The sequence below is a fragment of the Pieris napi genome, chromosome 16 (assembly GCF_905475465.1).
Source record: "Pieris napi chromosome 16, ilPieNapi1.2, whole genome shotgun sequence".
Taxonomy (NCBI): domain Eukaryota; kingdom Metazoa; phylum Arthropoda; class Insecta; order Lepidoptera; family Pieridae; genus Pieris; species Pieris napi.
Genome location: NC_062249.1, coordinates 6,783,653 through 6,805,773, shown reverse-complemented (window position 1 = coordinate 6,805,773; position 22,121 = coordinate 6,783,653). Strand labels below are relative to the sequence as shown.

The 22,121-nt window shown below is 33.3% G+C and overlaps 1 protein-coding gene across 6 annotated transcripts in view; it reads left to right on the top strand.

Moving 5' to 3' along the window:
• The window catches only part of LOC125057315, a 69,465-nt gene that overhangs the window by 32,597 nt on the left and 14,747 nt on the right, over window positions 1-22,121 (top strand). For 5 of the 6 annotated variants that reach the window (XM_047660956.1, XM_047660954.1, XM_047660955.1 and 2 more), the window contains exon 2: window positions 12,870-12,935. In XM_047660956.1, coding sequence (XP_047516912.1) covers window positions 12,870-12,935 — 66 coding nt within the window. Of the gene's footprint in view, window positions 1-12,869; window positions 12,936-13,793; window positions 21,046-22,121 lie in introns of those variants that run through there. The other variant, XM_047660958.1, reaches the window with a different exon arrangement.

Below are 22,121 nucleotides of genomic sequence, written 5' to 3'. Positions count from 1 at the left end.
TTTTTTATTTCATTCGTGTACGTAGATTGGATCGCAGTGTTTTTACGCTACGCGAAGCACAACACTACTGTCGATAAGATGACGTTTTTATTTGTTACCATTATGATAAAATGTATGTTAATAAGTTTTTAATCAAGCTAGAGCAGGGAGAAAAATCATTATAGTGAAAACATATTTCTCATAGAAAAAAATATATTTTTTTTTGTATTTTTTAATTGTATCTTTATTTTTTAAAATAAATCTATATTTTTTTTATAAAAGACAAATTGGATCATTAAACTTATTTGTATAAAAAGTATGCATATGATTTAATATTCTTTTTAAATAATAATAATAAGCTAATAGCGTTACGCTTTGATATTTTTTTAAGGACAAGATGTTCGGCCCAATTTCCACACATGTCGTAATTTATGGGTTTTAAGGACGAGCCAGTTTCCACACGATGTTACCCTGCAAGAACAGCCTTGCGATTCTGTAACTCACTTTTGTAACCGCTGTGAGAGTTCGAAAAGTGAGTTACAAAATCGCAAGGCAGTAGGAAAGAATGCGCTCGTAAAAAGAAAAATCAATTGGTGGACAGCCGTTCGAAGGCACGGCCTTAGTGAGGGTCGCACGCTTAAGCCACTAGGCAAACATTGTTCTATTATAAATGTTATGTTCCTCATAAATTTAAGCTAATCTTGAAATAACTAAATTCTTGACCAAATGTACGGAGGAAAATTATCTTCGATGTGGACAGGAAATCAAGTAACGGAAACAAGGTGCACGCAATTCAAACAATGCGTGAATGTATTGTACAATGATTTTACTCAATTTCTTTTTGCGCTTAATGTTACATCAATCATGTTACAAATTCCTATGAGAATTGAACATTCACTCTGGGATTAGCAATGATAGATGAATTTGTTCTACAAGCTTATAAAGCGAAATATATTGTATCGATAATACTATCGTAAAATATTTGTATTAGAATTAGAAAACAGTAGCAATTATTTTTGTTTACATGAAATTAACAAAAAAACACGAGAAAAAATTAAAACAAAAGAAGACTAGACAGTTTCTTTCCTGACGTAAATGAAACAGTCATTTATTTATTTATAACTATGCAACTTCCCTAATAGATAGCCAATGCGATAGTTGTGTAAAATAATTACCGTAACATTTCACGTAGTTTTTGCGAATTCGCCCTGAGAACATATAAAAATTTCAAATCGCAACGCCTAAATAAAAAAAAATACAGAACTTAAAACCTGAATTACTTAATGTGAAATTACACTCAAAAGTAACAAAGTATTACAAGTGGGGTTATCGATACAATATGGTTGATTGTTTCTAAATCGTATAATAACTATACAGACGAACGGATATGGTATGAGCGTACAGAATCCGCTGTCCGGTCCATACCAAGTTCGATCGTCTGTTACTTCTCTTACTCTGCCTGAAGGCCTGTACGCCTACTGCCAGATTATATTAATATTTAATGCGTGTCACCACGAGTGTACGATTGTGTATATATTTAAGGTGATAATATTGCTGTATGTAGTTTGTTCTTACTCTATGGAACATCTTGGTTACATCTTTAGTTACTGCAATAACTTTTACTAAGCTATAAAATACGTGTCAAACAGTTTCCGCCTTTTTCCAAAAATTCCTACTCAATGTTTTGTTCATATGTATTTATGAGTTTTATTGTTTACAGGTAATGATCCGGTTTCTTCAGATTTTGGTTTGTATTACCGCCGTAAACTTTTTGTGACATTTATTTGTCAGTAAATTAATAGATTTTTTTAATATCTGTAGTCAATACAAAGATAATGGTCCTCAGCATAGAATTTAGCAACTATTAGGGTGATATCCCGCGTGATTTTAGAAGTTATAAGTTATATCCTTACAATGCAAATCTTGCAGTTGCTAATTAGCAGCCGAGAAATATACACTCTCATTGACTTCATTTCGAACGGAAAATGTAAAAACATTAAACTTAATTATTTTATGCAACAGGCTGAGTTATTGTTACATACGAATACAAGATAGGGAAGGCCGTAGGATCTCGAATAAATACCAAGGCCGGACGTGCAAGGTAGACTGCAGATTCGGACATTCATTATACCTTCGTAGGCTCTTTACGATTATAAAATTAACGGAATTTAAACTTACATTGCACAGTTAAATAATTTTTCCTTTTATAAGCCACTGGTTATTTGTATAAAATACAAACTGGTTAAACCATGACTTTAATTCCAAATGAAGCAATGGTTTCGGACAGGTGTAATATTTTTTTTTTCATGGCTCTGGCACGATTTGTGCATTAGCCAGCGTCAAGTATAGGATTTTTTTTATAATTCGTGCTTGTCTTTAGAAATTCGACCGTGTCCTCCATGTACGGTTTAGGTACTCGCCCGGTACCGCACAACCCTCCCAAAGGCCGATAATAAATTTAAATTAAATTAAAGTTTGCCCTCGAACCGGGAATCGAACCCGGTACCCCTCACCTAGCTGCCACTTAATAAGACCGCTAGGCTATCAGGCCCCTAAGGTGTAAAATTATTAAAATGCTCAAAGAAATGTGTCCATTCGTTTCGGGACTTTTATATAATTTAATATGGAATTGTTTCTACAAACACTTTGATTGTCTTGGTAACTAAAATACATTTAAATGTTACATAAATAAGTACATAAGAATTTTATTGAACAATTGTACAATGACCAGAAGGTATTTCGATCTAATACGTTTATAAAATGCGTTTCATTATTTCTACATTCCAAGTTATATTGCTATTGTCAATCCTTTTTTGTACCAGAATGACGTGAGCAATTTAGATGTAGACAATGTAACATATATAAAGCTAGCAGTACATATATTGTTGTTGAAGATCAGTGTTGGCCTAGTGGTTTCAGCGTGCGACTCTCATCCCTGAGGTCGTAGGTTCGATCCCCGGCTAATAGACTTTCTTTTTATGTACACATTTAACATTCGCTCGAACGGTGAAGGACACTTAGGCACAAAAAGGCGACGGCGTTTGTCAGGCACAAGAGGCTAATCTATGCCTATTAGGTAGTTACATGATCATGAAACAGATAGGTACAGAAATCTGAGGCTCAGACGAAGCGCCACAGATTTTTTTACATTAGCTATATCCATATCTTTATTTGGTGGATCTCAGTCTTTCTCAGCGTTGGCAGTAGTTAAAGTTTTTCTCATTAGTGGCTTGAGCGTGACTCATTTATCTCTGAGGTACGTTAGTTCGAACCCCAACTGTACCCCAATAGACTTTACGTGCGCATTTAACTCTCACTCGTTAGTCGAAAGAAAACATAGGGAACCGGCGACGACAAGACGTAGTACGACGAACGACACTAGCCGACGGCGTGGGTCAGGCACAGAAGTCCTTAGAAGGCGAAGACGATATCTGAGGCCAAGGGTTGTCGCGGGTCACGTTCTCTTGTTTTGGCACTTAAATTGACAGTAATATAAACAAATATTTAATAAATTTAAAGGTCGAAGGGGAGAAAAATATATTAAAACAATTTTTTTTTAGGGAATTTAAATAAAACTTCTTCAACCATACATTAATATTTCATACGTAAACTTATTATATTATTTCTATCAACGTCTAAGTGCTTTTCAGCGACCGTGGTCAGTGAGAAACTAACTCGTACGTGCTAGATTAGACCAAAGACAATAATACAGTGGTGATAGTATTTTGTTGTTCACTTTGAAAATAGAACACAAAAGCGTCATTAAAAAGTAAAATAAAACCATAGCTCTCTAGATTATTTTGCTATACGAATAACATTTGCAAGATACTCTTATAAAATATGGTTAGAATTAAATAACGAAATTAATTATAATCGTGAGTGGTCACAGCTAACCGTAGTTAACGGATCGAAACGGTAACACGTAATCCATTACGGTAAATGGTCTGGTTGTTACGTAAAAATATATATTTTGATTGGATTTAATAACCCAAAAAAAATTTTTTTACGTATTTGGTCACAAAACCTAATATCACCAAATGAATTCACTAATATGGTGAAAATTACTTATTAAAAAATCTAAGATACATATAAACATAACCGTTATATACCGTAATGGTTGAAATAAGCAGAATAAGGCCTGCTTACACCGTTTGATTTGTTTATGTATAATATAATGTTTAACTCAAAGTAGAATATGAACTCATCATACTACTTATATATAACATATTTAGTCTTTATGTACCATACAAATTTAAACAAAGCTACAATTTCTTTCACTAAAGTAAGGAGCGCTACCACAGGTAATACTCGACTTGACTACGTCAGTCATTTGTCTTTATCCAAGCTTAGGTCGGCAAACTATGGAAAGAGGGTACTTACGAGATAGCACATTTTTTTAATACCATGCTTAATACTGTTAATAGTGTACATTTACACGGGGCCGGCGGAGACGCCAAGCCCATCAAAGCTAGCTTAAGTAAATATAGTGCCTTTTTAAGAAAAGGGAGGATATGCACTCTCTTACTATTTAGCTTCCACAGTACTGTGTGATCGCGTGATTGGTACGTTATTAGGGGCCCTATAAAAAATTGTGTGCATTCAAACTCAAACTCAAAATATCTTTATTCATGTAGGTAAACAAGTACACTTATGAATTATCAGAAAGAAGTTAAATTAATTGTAATCGTGTAATTCGTGTGCATGCACCTAGTAAATAAAAAACTGCTTAAGCACTCCACCAACAGAAACATTACATAAACACGTATGGTATAAAGTAAATATACTTTGTCCTTTGTCAAATTTTTGTCCGAGAATATATTTTGAAAATTGTAGAGATTTTTTGTTATGTTATATAGTATCATTAAATAATATAGCACACGTCTGAGCAGGAAATTAACCAGTTTCTTGTATAGAAAGTAAGGTTCTGTCGAGGTCACTGAATGGTATGGCGATTATGCTATATCGGGGATATTTAATCACTTTTATTTAAATATATTTTGAATATGACCTTATCATTAGTAGTTTGACGTAGATTATTGGAAATATCTAGAAGTTTTCTAGAGGTGGTATAATCCGAATTCGTACGAGAACATTTTGAAATGAATTATTATAAAAATTAAAAATTAAGCTATTTTTTGTAACAATAATATTATTTCTTTATTCTCTACAATTTTGAATAAAATTATTAACCGCTAGAGAGCCTTCCACACATTATTAATCTATAGGAGTATAGATTATAACATAATAGATATAACCTAAAGACTGTTTCTCGGCATTCGCGATGATCGCGTGTATTCTAGTGCGTGACCAACTCGAAGTTGACTTGTCATTTAAACATTTACTATTGCCTTCACATTTACACAACTTCCTAGAGATGACACCATGGGTTGACTTATGATATCCTAGTAACATCTGATTTAACTACTTATTAGAAATATAACCAATAAAATAAATAATTGTAGCGTAGCAAAAATTAAATTACAATTGTTTTTTTATGTGCTTAAATAATGAAAAACTTATTTATTGGAGAATGTGTTGTACTGAAGCTTTCTCGATAAGCGGTGATGCGTTTTACAAAATGGATTATGTCGTCAAGAACACAGTTATGTTAAATAGATATCCAATTCATTGAGTTGTTTGAATAAAAAACAGTTATAATACAAACTATCAAAATTGAAAGTGAGAACGTGAGGAATGAACGGAAAGGGGGTCAAGTGAAAAGCGCGCGAAACAGGTTCTCATTTTAAATTTGGGCGCGAACACAGGTTTCTCTTATCACGTGGCCTCCACAGATAACAATTGAAGACTGTGAGAATTCGGAATTTGAATTTCGATTTTTTTTTAAAATAATATTTCCTGCTGAAATCATTGACCCTTTTGTAAGCTGCTGGTATCAAACCTTTTTAAGAATTCCTTATTGCAAAAGGCTCTAAGGTTTTTTTTCAATAAATATCTGCAGTCACACTATTCTAGAGAATATTATGAGATAATTCAATACATATTCTTATGTCACGAATAAAGTTTATTACTTCGATTACAGTGGTTGCTTGTAGGTCAAGATTTTGCGGTTTACAATTAACCTCCATTGTAAACACATCTAATAATTGTCATATTATACTAACTTTGCAGAAAACCTAAGGCTCGTTTATCAAATAATTAAAAACATTCAAATTATAAAAACACTGGAAAACCAAATATTGCTTTGTATAGTGATAGGTTGCCCCATAGGAGGGTTTCACTTAATCATTTATTCAAACGATGTTCGTATGACTATTTAACTGCATTTTACTAGTGAAATGCTAATTATGACTGCTTTCACGACACCATACTTTAATGCATCTGGCTCTAATACCCGTTGCAAACGGTATGAAATATCGTCACGTAATTCTGTCACTGGCCATAATTTAATTTTTCTTCTTATTTTGTATTAATTTTGAAATTGGAACTCGTATTTTATGATCGCTGAAACATTTTTTTTCTCAAACTCTTTAATTTATGTCGGTTATAAACGAATTCACCTGGGTTAAATTTAAACGATTAAGTTTTTTGCGGAGAAAGCTTATAAGCCATCATAAGTATTTCATGTATCTCTATACCAAACTTTATCCTATGCGATTCAGCGAGTAAGGCGTGAAGACTTCTTTCACATTATTAATGTTAAGGTGTATAAAGGTGAATGATAAAAATTAACATAGACTGAGTTCGGTGTGATGCAAAATATATTATAAATACTCCATGGTGTCTTATTTGAATTTCGAACACGTCTTTGAATGTGATTCTAATTTTAAAATATAACTTTCTTCGCAAAAACGCGCGCAATATAAATTCTGTCCTTGCTGTTCTCCGTTTTCCCAATGATTCATTTTACGTACGAACTCTTGTGAAACACCATTTTTACAAATACATTCTTATTGAGACTTTATTTATTCTACCAAAGTAATAGCTCTCGCGCTCTTTTGTATCATATAAAACTATTTGCATTACTCCACGTACAAACGTTAAATGAAATTTCACAGCAATTAAAAGTGTGTTAATTTTATTTACACTTGGCTGACCTCAAACCCATGTCCACATTCAATGTAAATCAAGCATTACTAAACCAAATGCTTAAACGGTTAGTTCTGCGATTTGTTACAAAGAATTTATATGGTATACAAATATTAGAAAAGACAGACTATCTATTTATAAAATGAGTTGTCAATATTTTCAAAGGTATATTAATGTCATTAGTGTTTTAAGGAATAACGTATGTATTATACATAGGCGTTACTTATTGTTACGATACTTAATTTATATAGAGGGTCTATAACATGATCGTTTAAGATATTTATAACCACTGTTCAGTCTAAAAGCTCATGTGCATAATTTAAATATTTTTTATCTATAACATATACCATACAAATTGTCTACCATGTCTTTAACGGCTATTGAACTGTGAAAAAATTACATTATCAGTTTGGGCGTGTGAAAATGTTAAAAATGTGAATCTCCACACTTTCACCGAATTTCGCTTTCTATAACCAAACATTCTTTTTATTGTTATCTTTAAGTTAAGATTAAATAGTGAAAGCTGTCATGATAAATATGTTTTCTAAATTTGAATTTTGATTTCAAACATAAATTATAGACATTGATTCCTTTGGAAAAATGTTGTGTCGAATCGTTGTCGAAAAATAAAGACAACATCCCAACCATTCCCATTCGAACCCAATTCCGATTTAAAAGTAAAGTTTTCGTGTCTCCAAGTCTGCGAATACTGTAACAACTACACATTAGTTGTATAAATAATTGAAAACGATTTATAGGGGAAGTTCATTGTGACCTCTTTATAAAATAATAATAGCATCGCGTTGCTTTGTTTTTTAGACTTCGAAATTTAAAATTAACCAATTGACAATATTCTAGAATAAGTGACAACGCGCTTTAAAATGTTCCTAGAATTGTTTCAACGACTTAACGGTATTCTTTTTTTAAATTGGCTTCAAATTTTTTAATCATTGATTTTATAATTATGCGTATTAATATGTTTTAGCATCTGTAGCTCCCACTTAGCGCATGCGCTGTATACAACAAAAACGAATTGCGCAAAACTTAGCAAGGGTTTTGACGCTATAGATTTCTGTTGAATTGAAAACAACAAAAATTACTTTATTACATGATTTAAATATACGTTAAAAATATCGAGGACAATTGTTTTCAAAGAAAATTAATACTTTTTAAATCTACAACAAAAACACGTGAAACTTCAGAATAAATATTTTAGATTTCAATGCAAAAAAAGTTCTATATCTAATCTGGTAAGTCTTTCCTTCTTGTACCGTCGTGAACAAAAAGCAATATTAGTGTAATCTAAGTCGACATTATATGCAAATGAACTTAAGTAGGTTTCCCCATTTCTCATGCGATTTCTATGGCATGTTTGGTTTTATGACGTGTGTTCAGTTTATGACGTTATTGTTAAACTTCCTTTCAAAGTACATATTGGTTTTGAATACTAACTTAAACTTGCTAAAATTATATATTATGCAATATGCGGACCATTGAAAACCATTTAAAATATTTTTTTCAAATAGCAAAATTATTTAAAATTGATTCTGATTTTTTCAATTTCATTCTGTTTAAACGATGTTTTTCTCAGACATAGATCATCTCGTGTCGAACATAAAACAATTATTAATTCGTCGGCATTCGAACCTAGGACCAGCCTTCGCCATGTGCATTACCAACCAAGCCTAACCAAGACTATATATGATGAGGCCCCGATGATACGACACTAAACCAAATTAAGTAACTCATAATTCCAAATTTAAACATATGCAACGCTTTAGTCACTTGTTTTTGATTGTCTTAGACATAGATTTATTCTACATCTCTGTTCGAAATTTGAAATAAAACTTAGAGTGTGCTTAAAACTTGTGACATACTTTCGAATTTAATAAACTTGAATGCGTCTTGGGCTTAGTTCAATAGTAAAAGTTTTGTAACAATATCCGATATACTTATTGCAATTATATCTATAACAAGATACGTAACCATTTCGCAACAAGTGAATGTTATTAACCTTCAGGGGCCTGGGAAAATAAAGAGAAAATAAGGATATACAGAACAAAGTTAAAGTTAAATTAATTCGAAATCGGCAAGGATTTTTGACTTTTTAACGTATTAAATATTTTTTAGTTGCCAAACTTACGACTTTATTAGGAAATTATACGGTAGACAATTTATAATATTAAATGTGGCTAGCTATTAAGCAATAAAAATAAATTTTGACTAGTTAATTATTTATAAATTCTATTTTTCTATTCTATACTGCCCCTATCCAGCCCCCGGGAGACACCCTTGGCTACTTTGAACTTGGTTATTTGTCAAGGATCTCAGAAGCCCTTGATTTAGCATCGTTGTACCAGTGAGTGAGCTAACTTTCTGATGTAACCAGTATACGGCCTATGCGGTCATATATTTCAATGTATCGTTCCAAAATAAATTGCTTATAATTTTGTTTGTCAATTGAAAAAAAGATGAAACTAAAATCCTGTTAAAATTTAACAATCAAGTGACCTAATGACACGTTTGACTCACCGTATCCTCTGGTCAAAAACAAGTTCTCCTTGATAATATTCAACGACTTCTAAATATTCGTTTAAATTAAGAACTTGACTCACAAAAATGTTTTTACTCGATAACGACTAAAAGGTAAAAAGGTCTAAGGTTTTATATACAAGATAGATTAAATCTCGTTAAAGGAAATCATTAAAAATATGTCGTCACAGTGACTCAGTGTTAATTGTTTCTTAAGAAGATTTTGCAATACCAAAATATAGAAAGTGATATATGTATTTTAGATGTGTGTTATCTAATAACAAGGTCCTACAATCACTTAGAAAGCCTATTAATAAACTGGTTTGCACAATATCGGTCCGTTTTGAAATCGTTTTAAACTACGCTAAGGGTTTTTAATTCTGCTATATATCGATTAAAGTGCTTATTATATTAATGGATTGTTACTTAATTTATAGACTAATAAGTGGGACACTGGCAAACTAGAATTAAAACTCCAAGGCTTACATTTCATAACGTTATATGTGGGTTTTTGAATCAAAAGTGGACTTTCAAAATTTTCGTATTTCACTAATGTTTTTATACAAACTTGTTACTAAATTATTATATTGATGTATAAATTTATATAACATTTTAGTCATCGATTTTGTTAGACAATCCTTGGGTATACGAAAGCCTGATTATATATTGTAATATATTATTATTGTAGTCGGTGTATGCATTGATTTTTGGACATATACAAAAAAATACACGTCGTCGTACTAGAGGAGGTTTACAGGTTCGGGAATTTTAAAGTCACTACAATTACTATTAAAACATCAGTTAATCTATGGGCATACATAAGCTGGCCAATGCTCGAATTTTGACGTAAAACAAATAATAATCCTAATTAATCACGTTCTTTCGGGAGAATTGAATCTTTTAAATGTGATAATTGTTCTACCATATCTCTTTTCATTCTCCCGCTGTTCCTCGTGGTCAAAAATAACGTGGACTTGTATTCTATAACAAAATAAAAATATTGTGAATACAAAAATACTTGTCACATTAATATTTCCAAACATGTTCTTATTCATCTTAAATTGCAATAAAAATTATTTCACACTCGTGAACGATTATGGGTACAAATATTTGCATTTCGCAAAAAATCTCTCACGATTAAAATCGTATAATGGACGCAATTTTTACACAATGCGAGCTACGACTAACGACACTTTACGACATCGTGTGGACGTGTTGCATTAGATTGCAATTTTAATAACCGAAAGGATGAGCCTTGGCGATTATCGTATTAAAAGTCATGTGAGATTAAAATTTCTCGACTAAATTTATATTGTTCAGAAACTAAACTTTGCAAACAAGGATTAAGAGAGCGCTAAGGGTAAGATTCAGAGTTCAGACTTAGCGGTGTATGTATCTAAATTATGCATTTGAACCCAGGTATTAATATTGTTTCTATTTGCGCAAATGATACATGCTCGTGATGGGAGACATCATGACGAAACCAGCATTTCATTGACTAAAAAACGACATGCCTTACGCTGATAAACTACTTTAAAATGATTTAAACATATACACAGGAATGTCTGTGCCTAAATTCAGGGGTCACGTGACTTTATATTCATAAATGTAGGTACTTAGTTTCAAAATATATATACTATCACCCTTGTATAATTTTGGAACAAAAGTGACAAAACATTATTTTACTAATTAAGAATTATAGTACATTTATGAATAAGTAATTCATATAATCTGCAGCTGCATGTTGCTCAAATGACTACAGCAATAATATGCTAAATAGCAAGAAGTTTCGTTCACGGTATTAAGACATTTACTCCTTTCTAATAAATATCATTTTGCCATAACCTGTATAAGTGCAATGGCTTTACCCAGTGACATAGTTTTGAGTTAACACCCAGTTGCAATATTTCACTTACGAATGGCCGTTGATAAACTGTCACTAGACTTGGCGTTGGAAGCCTAATTTGACGTATTGAATTTTATAAAATTGTATGGCGGCTATAATCGTTGTATCGCTATCGAAGGCTGTCGCTATGAATAATGAAATCAAATTCTATAAAAAGAAAGATTTTTTCTACGAACTTTTTAGCCCACTGATTATGTTAAAGAGACCTTTAATAAAATTATAAACAATGATCTAATAAATAGCGGCGACATAGAGAGAAGCAAGGTAAGCAGCCCTGCGATTCTGTAAACAAACAAACAAGCTCCCACCTTTTCAGAATGCCAAATCATAAAATGACTGCTTCACGACTGATTTGAGAGCGACCGCCGTTGCGAAAACCGCTGTGTGAGTTCGAAAAGTGAGTTACAGAATGGCAGGGCAGATCTTGTAAAATATTGATAATACTAAGAATTACAAAATTTAAAGACCATTTTCATCGGCTTGCAATATGAAAAATACTTGCATTTCCATTTCCTAGTTATTAAACATAAAGTTATTTAACTCAGATCAATCTACTCTACAATAAATATAGCAAACGCTAAAATTGTAGTAATTTATAAAACTGTTTATTACTTTAGTTCTTGTGACGAAAAGTTGTTACTGGATCATTAGGGCTATCATACGTATTAAGAAAGTCGACATGCGGTTAAAAAACATCGGTATGTGACAGGAACTAATAGTGGGTCGGCACGCACCCTGCATTTAATGAGCATCAAACCCACTGACTTACTTCGCCTGTCATACTTTTTACATTGGCTGTGTTGGCATACTCTTATAGACTACATACACCAGGACTTGTATTCTAAGGATGGATGATCTTGATATTCTTAACTTTTTGTTGTATTGACTATTTAATAAGAACGCAATTAGACTTAATTGTACTCGTTTAATATATTAACTTGTTAAAGTTATGTGTAATTGAATATTTGGAAGATATTTAACTAACCAACTGACCATGATTTTGTACTAGAAAACCTAGGTCTAGTTAATAACCAATAGAATCAATTAAAAAATTCCCTTAAGAAAAGCATACCAGCTATATAATTTTTCACAAACAATTATGATGATCTTACCTCTTACAAACGAATTTTTTTAGAAAGTCCGCGAGAAGTAACATACTATTCAAGAAAGCTTTGATCTCGCTGTATTGTAAACTTTTTCAGACGGGATTCTTAATAAAATATATACAACGTTAATATATTTTTTTAATTCAATTTAATTACTACGTAATAAGTCGTAAAGCATAACAAACGTCGATTTATATAAATAAAGTGTACATTCATTTGTATCTTTTAAAGAAGTTTTGTTTTAGTGTGTACTCGCGTAAACAAAAACACAATATAAACATTTCTTGTTTTTGTTACAGAAATTAATGAGAACGAACCTATAGAAGCGTCGAGGATAAAAAGAGAAGGAGTTCCCGAGAACAGGGGTGAGTAATCTCTTGCATGTTCCTTCAAATCTACCAGGTATAGATACACTACTTTAAACTCCACTGTCAAACGTATTTGCACCCTATTGTCTTTTGATCCTATTTTGCAAAGAAACGTTTATAGTTATTACCTACTATTCCTCCAAGGGATCTAGACTTTATGTTCACGAACGTAAGATTGTATTTCTTTAGTTAGCTTAGCCACGGAGCACTGTTCAAGTCTTCCGTACTCAAAATAGCGTCTTACGTTTTTTTTAGTTTTGAACTGTATATGTGGATTGCACTAATTAAGTCTACAAAGTTCAAAATGCTCGTCATGGATAAATTTTGATTTTCAGTTACAATGTCGCCATTGATACTTAAGTTGTAGTTAGTTTGTTGTTACTTGTATACCCAGAAACATATATATATTTGTAAGCTTATAAGTGAAATTTTAAGATCAAACAGACGACCTTGATATAAGATGTTTATCAATTTTTACTATAATTTAGAAACTAAATAACCAATGTGTATCTATTCCTGGGAATTTATTTGTAAAAACGCTTGTAACATAGTATATTATGCTGTAATTTCCTTTATTTGGTTTTACTCTTTTAGTTACTTATGCATTTATAACATATGGTTTTACCGGGGAATTTTACCGTGTAAAAACCATATTCAATATTTGTTGTAAAAATTAGTGCTAACTATTTTATCTATTGCTTTCTATAAGCATTCTTGTTTACTCTTTCTTTGTTGCATTATTAATTGTATGTTTTTTCTTTCTCTTTCAAATCTAATCCTCGGTCGGGGTCTCCGAACTCAATGGACTTTGTAAAATAACGCACCCTCACCCTTTCCAATGACGGATGACTACAGACCTGACAGTACTTCTTTTAAACGACCAAAAACGAAATGACTTTTCATCGAAGAGTGGCCGGTATCACAGTGTCAAGCCACTTATTGGTCTTCTAACGTCAACAGCTCGAACATTTATTCAAGATGGAGTAACAACGGAGTTTGCAACACAAATTCTCGGTACGACATTAGATAATGGCCGTATATATGCACAAGTTCTAACAAAATCTTCACTTGTTTTATATAGTAAGCCGTATAACGATGATCCTTATGTAGTAAGCCCCACAAGGGTACCTTCTCTAGATGGTTGGAACGTCAAGCAAGATTTGGGTATTATTGATCCAGAAAAATTTGTGCTCAAGAATACCGATTATTTAGCACCTAGTAGTAAAATGGATATTGTTTACGCTAGTAAGCCGGCTAAAGACACTTTTAAATTTTGGAACACTGCCCCTGAAAATCAAGTTAATGATCATGAAGAACCAACCGGCCGTAGGGTTCAAGCTTACAATGAAATTCCAAAATTTGAAGCGTATAACTATCTTGACGGTCCAGCCATTGAGAATGAGAAAAAAGTAGAATATGTTGTAGTCCCTAATAAATTAGATGATGTTAATAGCCAATATCGACAAAGTAAAGCATACAACCCTGTGATAGAAACCCCGGAAGACACTAATGTACAGAATGATATGATTAAAGAATCCGAAATACTTAAAGTTAAGCCTAACTATGACTTACCAACATTTACGATTAAGAACGAGTTTTCACCGATATTTTATTATATTGATAATGTTGAATCTCGTCAATCAGGTCAACAAACATTGCCCCAAACAAAATTACCTAAAAAGTTGTTCGGACATAAAAGTGAACCGAAACCTAAAAAAACCTTTACTTATCAAGGTTTTGCTGATTTTACGACCATAGTAGGTGATACTGTTATTATATTTACACCAAATACCGATACTGTCCGCCAATCCAATCCAGATGAAGTTAATATCTTTCCATCAGCAAATCCAGTAGATAAATTAGCGACTAAAATTACTTTCCTATCTGCCGATATTCCTGTAGCAACTTCAACATTTAAAGCTCACGAAGAAAATATGGTTACTAAGTTAGCCACGCCAAGTAACAATGAAGATACTAATGAAAAACTTTTCTATGACGGTGAAAAAAGTGATGAAAGTCCCCACGACACTGATAGTAATATTCCCGACTCAGTAAGCGTTCAACATTCGAATGGATTTGATTTAAATTTGGATGTGATACAGCCATCAGAGCCAGTTTACACAACAACGGAAAGTACACAAAACACAGACAATTTAGAAATTATTTCAATAAATGAACAAAGTTCACGGCCAACTGAACCCTTGACTACTATTAATCCATCAACTATACTATTAGATGAGTCAAAAGAATCCGTGGTTACAGAAGGAAATATTAATGAATTATTTACAAATTCCGAAGAAGAGACTGAAAATACAGCAGCGGAAGTCACTGAATCTATAGGTGAGGACGAGGAGTCGGAGGAACGTGAAACTACGCACGAAATGGAGCCAGAGTTATTAACAACAACTGAGAGTGGACATAGTGAAGAATCCGAAGAAATAGAAACCACAACAGAAAATAGATACAACAAGCATGAGCAGGTATTCTGTAATGATGGTCTTGAAACACAATCTACTATGACTACCGAATACAAAACATTAACATATTTAACAACGTACTTTATTCCTTTAGAGAGCACAGAAACAACTACATCTATAAAATCAGACATTGTTGTTGAAAGTAATGTCGGATACTTGACTAATGTAGTGTGCAAAACTGATGCTGAGATTATTAAACCAACTTCCGTCGTAAGAGTTGAAACTATTACTACGCAAAGTAATTTAGAGATACCAGGTATACAAGAAGACTATAATGACATAATAACAAACGCAGTAACAGAGAGTACGCCTAAAACTACTCCAATGCAAAAAGAGGTACTTACAACTTCCCAAGACGAAGAGCCGCTTATACTAGAAGATTTTAATGACTCAGAAATCATACAAAAAGAAAGCCACACAGAAGTATCAACAGCTACAACTGAGCGAGTTTCAACTAGCCAAAGTCACGTAGAGGTGTCAGTTAGCACGGAACATACCCCGACTGAAAAACAGGCACTAGAGGAAGAAGTAAACGATGCAGATAATGAAATCGACCTTATCTATAAAACTTTATATACCACTTATACGTATTTCACAACATTCTTTGGTGAACAAACATCTAGTGTAGCTAGTCATAAATCTATAGTGACTAATATAATCACATCTACAATAGATTTATCACGATTAGATCCATCATTATTAGATGCTTTTAACGACGATGAAATTTCTCCAACAAATGTTGGAGTCGGTATACCTACAGAAACAATTGCTATTAATAGTATAATAGACTTAGTTAAAAATAAAGATGTGATTGAATCTGTTGAAATAGGTGAACAATATAATTCTCAAACTCCTACACCAATATTAGAAGATGCCCTAAAAAGCATAAACCCTGATTCGGTACAAACTTACTATACAACGTATAAATTCTTCACAACCATCTATGTTGGCACTGATGCAAATGTTTGTAGTAGAAGTGAAATTTATACAAATTATGTTGGACCCGATGAGTTGATTCCTACTAAAACTAATCCACTACCAACTGAAAGCACAAGAGCTCAATTCGATTTCAGAAATTGCAAACAAATAAAGGGTAAAGCACAAGAAGATAATAAAAGTACCAGTAATGAATCTACAGAAACTAGTATGTCGGTAAATGGAAAGGTTGATCCTAAGGAAATATCCCCACAATCTACACCCCTTGAAGTAGACATGTTATTTAGCGTAGATTCCAATCCACTGATCTCAGAAAATTCATATGTAACAGACGTAAAATCATCATCTTCTAAAGGTGAGACTAAATATTTAGATAATAATAACGTTCTTGATGACCAAATTAGCTCTGAAAGCAATATCGATGAAATAATGCCTTCACCAACGCTCCTTCTACAAACAAGCTACACGACATTTACATATTTTACCACAATGTATATTGGAAAAGACTCAAGTAATGTAAAAAGCCGATTAGAAACGATAACTAATGTTGTGACAGAGACTATAACTCCAAAATCCGAGCCAGAAGAGGAAAGCAACTTACCAATTACATATTATACAACATTTACGTATTGGACTACTCTTTATAAAGATAAATCAACGACAATAACAAGTCGCGAAGAAATTGTTTCTAATATAGTTACTCCTTCGGTTCAAGTTGGTGCTACCATTAGTCCAATAGATACGTCACCTATAGACGTTGAAAGTGTTTTACCACCTAATGATCTTGAGATTGTTCTTAAGCCATCTCTACTAGAAGATACTTTAGAACATGATGATGGAAAAGCCACATTCTATACAACATATACATATTTTACGACATTCTATTCTGGAAATACGTCACAAATACGAAGTAGCTTAGCTACAGTCACAAACATTGTTGACAGTACTAAAGTACTCGAGGATAATCAACTAGGTAGGAAAATTCCGATTGGAGGAATTGATAAAAACTTACTTCAAGATAACGGGGAAAAATTATTACAAAACATAATTCCAACCCCGCTTAAAGAAGAAATTAAAACAACGCAGTTACCCGAATTATCTTCTACAACGACTACGGTGTTACAAGGTACTTATATTGATAATCTATTTGCTGAAGTAAAACCACAAGAACATCCAGAACCAATTCCTGACCAAGAGAAGAAAATAATATTTTCCCAGGTAGCCGTAATATCTGGGGATTCAACTATTGTTACAAACGATAATAAGACTTTAGACGAAACGACAACAACAACAACTACTACATCTACTACTACAACGGAAAGTTCAAACATTCTCACTTCAAATCCTGATGTTATTGAAAGTTCTGTAACTGAGCCAGAAACCACAACACAGGCTCAATTAAGTGAGGAAGATGATGATGATTCTAATTCCAGGAAAAAGGGTCGACTTAGTTTCACTACGAAGAAACCTACATTTACACCTGTTATTATTCCGTTTGCTTCGAGAAATAGGCCAACATTTAGCCCAAAGCGACAACAACTTCCAAATAGTGCTACAACAATTACTCGACCGGAATTTACACCGACAATTACTGCTACACCAACTCTGAAATCTGTGCGGCCCACTGGTAGTTTTGGAGGAAACCGAAAACCAATAGCAGTTGGAAGTTCATCAAATTCCGGAAGAAGGTTCTCTGGTCGATCAAGTTCACCTGTAAATCCATCTGCCAATATACCAGCCTCGAGGCCTGGGGGATTTGGCAGAGCGAGTATTCAACCTTCAGCAAGAAGAACTGGTTTTCGAACGAGTTCTTTGCGTAACAACTTAGACTTTTCCAGCAGATCAGCAGTACCAAAAATAAGACCTACAGCAACAACGCGCCCGAGAAGTGGTAGACAATCCTCTGTATTTTACACACAATCAGACCAAAATGAAGGTGAAACGTACGCAACCCAACAAGAAGAAAATGTAACAGAATCTTTAGATGAAGTTACTGAATCTCCTTCACGACAAACAACGAATAATCCATTATTAAAATTTAGACGACCTCCAATTGCTAGACAACCGGGTACAGCTGTAATACCGAGATCAACAACTCCTGCCCCAAGAAGAACTGTACCAACACGTGGTCGACTTACAACTACAACAAGGCGAACGATTACTAGAACAACCAATAACCCGTTACTTTCATTACGCAGACAAAGGCCTAACGCTTTGTTCCCAAGAAGAAATCTTTTTAAGCAACCAGAACCAGATCCCGAAGAAGAAATAAGGGAAAACGAACAAAAAGTTGATGAAAGCGACGAAATTCTAGAAGAAGAGGAATTTGAGGAAGATAACGATTACGATTCGTCAGATCGAAAAGAGCAGAAAGTTGCAACACCTGCTCCATTAAAAAGATCTAACGTTGTTTCTATAAGACCTTTTGGTTTCAAGCGAAGAGTAAAACGTCAAGTTGATTATGGAAGCAGAAAGTATAACAACTTTAGACGTCCTGGTACAAAGTCAGTAAGTACACGTAAGCCCGACCCGGAGCCTGAAACAGAACCACCAACTCCTCCAAAACCTAAATCTAGTAGATATAATTCAAGAGTTCCAGCCAGCCCTAGAAGTACAACTGCGTCAGCACCAAAGTCCACACAAAGACAACCATTTATTGTGCGTGGAGAAAGCAGGGCAACAACCACGACAAGTCCAGCTTACAAACGTGGTGGAAAATCAAGACCTGCATCTAGAACAACAACTTTGTCTTCAAGACCTAAAGCCCCACGTTTATCTGGAAAAAGTTCCCCTCCATCAAGATCAAATTCGGGAAGAACAACGAGCAGAAATTCACGACCTCGAACAACAACAAGCAGAGCGTCTAGTAGACAGAGAAGTTCCTTCGAAAATTATAGCGGTGAGAGATACAATAAATTTGACAACATATTAAATGATGGTAAAATAACTGTTACTCATCAAATACCTTTTGAGGTTACTATACCAATAGTAAATGGAAAAATTACAGAATACAAACATGTTCTATCTGCAAAACCTAGTATCGAAACACTTTTATTAAATCAAGTGTCAACCTCAATCGGGCCTTTAGGTAACCAACAATTAGTACTTGACGTAGAATCAACTGAATTATCAGATAATGGTGCTACTAAATTAACCAAATATGTTCTTCATGAAACACCAACAACTACTGTTATATTTACACCTACAACAATTCGTGGTCGTAAAACGTCATTTTCCCACGTATTACCAAGTACAGTCTACAATGTAGAACCTGTAGTTCAAACTGTAGCCCCAGAAATTAACTCCAATGTACCATTAGCAAATTTGTTACTTTCTCAACTCCTATTAGGAAACCAACAACCAGCAATAAACCCTCTACTTGCTCTGCAAGGTCAAGGCTTATTACCTCAACAACCTGTAGTACAAACACCAGTAACTGAGTACAAAACTAGATCTACAACATATGTAACAACAGTAACGGATGCAAGAGAAACTGTTTTGTCCATTACATTTAGAGGTAGACCAATTTTAACTACAATAGTTAATCCAACTATGGAGGTCATAACAGCTACTGAATTAATAACAGACACAGTTGTAACAACACCAACAGTTTTAGCTCAACCTCCACAACAATTCAACTCGCTACTTCTACTTCTTCAACAACAACAGCAACAACAGCAACAACAAGCTTTACAAACCGCTAATCCTTTATTAGGCTTAGCTCAAAACGACATAAACTTTTTATCAAATAATTTAGGACAAAATCATAATGCTCAAAATAACCACTTTAACAATGACATCTTTAGCAATAGTCCTAAACCTAATGTACTCTCAGATTTTAATAGCAATGAAGACTTTTCTGAGGATGTTCAAAATGATGAAGAGGATATTCCTCCCCCATCACCACCCCCCACACGCAGAAGGAGCAAACCAAAATCTCCAAAACCATCTCCACCTAAAATGACAAGCGTTGTAACGCTATACGTATCTGGCAAACACCCTGGTGAATTTAGCACTGTGTTGTCGACAGTTGTTACAGATGACACCCAAATAGTAAGAAAGCGTGAAGCGATATATTTTGAAGACGTCAAAATAATACCTTCGATTCTACCGACCGTAAGCGAACTGTACGGTTCACAAGGTAATGCTATGGAAAACTCTATTAATTCAGATATGGACAGATACTTTTTAAGCTCAGTAGAGGACTCTCAAGTAGAAACTCAGAGCTTGGAAAGTATAATTGGAAGTTTAAGTAGTCATATAAAATATGATGCCTCGCCAACTTATGTCGTAAAATTAGCAAGTGCCTCTGTAAGTGATACAAAACAAAGCTCGGTAGATGGCGTCTCGTGAAAGCCGAACGATTGGTTAGGTATATAATAATGGAAGTAGTTATTTATTTACATTGTATCATAGTAAACTATGAATAGTGCCTTATAGTTATAGTTCATAGTATAAGAAAAAATACTCTTTTGTACTTTAGATTTAAATGTTTCTTAAGAATCACCAAAAATATTCTTTTTTGTTACCAGAATTTGTACTAAGGTAACGTTTGTCTAACCACGACCTAAGAATGACTTTTGGTACTTAAAGTATAATTTTAGTTACTTTTTAATACTCGTACATACTTAACGCTTCGAACTGTAAATTGCAAAATACGACTTAAATATTATTAATAAATTGTATTGAATTTTTGTTTTTGTTTCATTTTACCTTTTATTATTATCAAAAAACCTAACATTTGCATATCAAAAATAAATTGAAGTTATAAAGTAACCGACAAAGCCGTATGTATGCACAAAATAACTCAATGATAACTAAAGAAAATAATATTTCAAAGCAACGGCTGATTGAGAAGTTCGATACGATTTTTCCGAGTTGCCTCTTCGGATCATAGACTACAAAATATGACTGAAGACTTGACCTATAAAACTTGACACTGACTGACACCAATAGGAAGACTTGACTACCTACCACGGCCCGTCCATCCTGCTCTCAACCAATCTTGGTGAGTATTTTTTCTTAATTATGCATTACAAACACATATAAGTTGATCATTTCAATAGTTGCTATAGGTACATATAAAAACTCGATCATGACTTCTGTGTGTTTTGTAATGTAGTCAACAATAAAACAATTAAATTGCAGCTAATAAAATGTCATTGCTTATCAGGTTAAATAATTAATACATAAAATATTTAATTTTCTTTTTAATAAATACCGATTATACTTAATTATTGACATTTCAGAAGCTGTAGTTATATTTTTAACATGTACATAGTATGCCTGTATGAATGTTTAATACATGAAGTCTAAGGATTATTCAACAAAGTATATAATATTGATTAATAAAGTAATTACGAGTGTCTCTTTTACATACATATTTGTAAATGTTCTAAGTTCAAAAATCTTAAGGCTTCATTAACAGTAAAGCTAGACTGCATGATTATGTTGTGCACAGAAAAAAGCTAGTAGAAAAACAAAGCTGAATAGTTGGGTGATTATTGCATGAATGCTATGTTGATTATTTAAAATTATTTAATTTAGTTTTTATTTAAGAAAAATCTTTAAAATATATAATGTTTAAAATTTTCTAATTAAATTATTAGTTTCGTACAAGCTGTCTTATACCACCGCCGCGCCGTGGCCTACTTGATCATAAGTCGTATATCTCAGCATGTGTTACTCGCCCTAAGAAAGATGAGATTTTCTGGTCATTTTTGCAATGAGCTAAGCGGACACGGTGTAATTTCCACTCTAGGCGACAAAG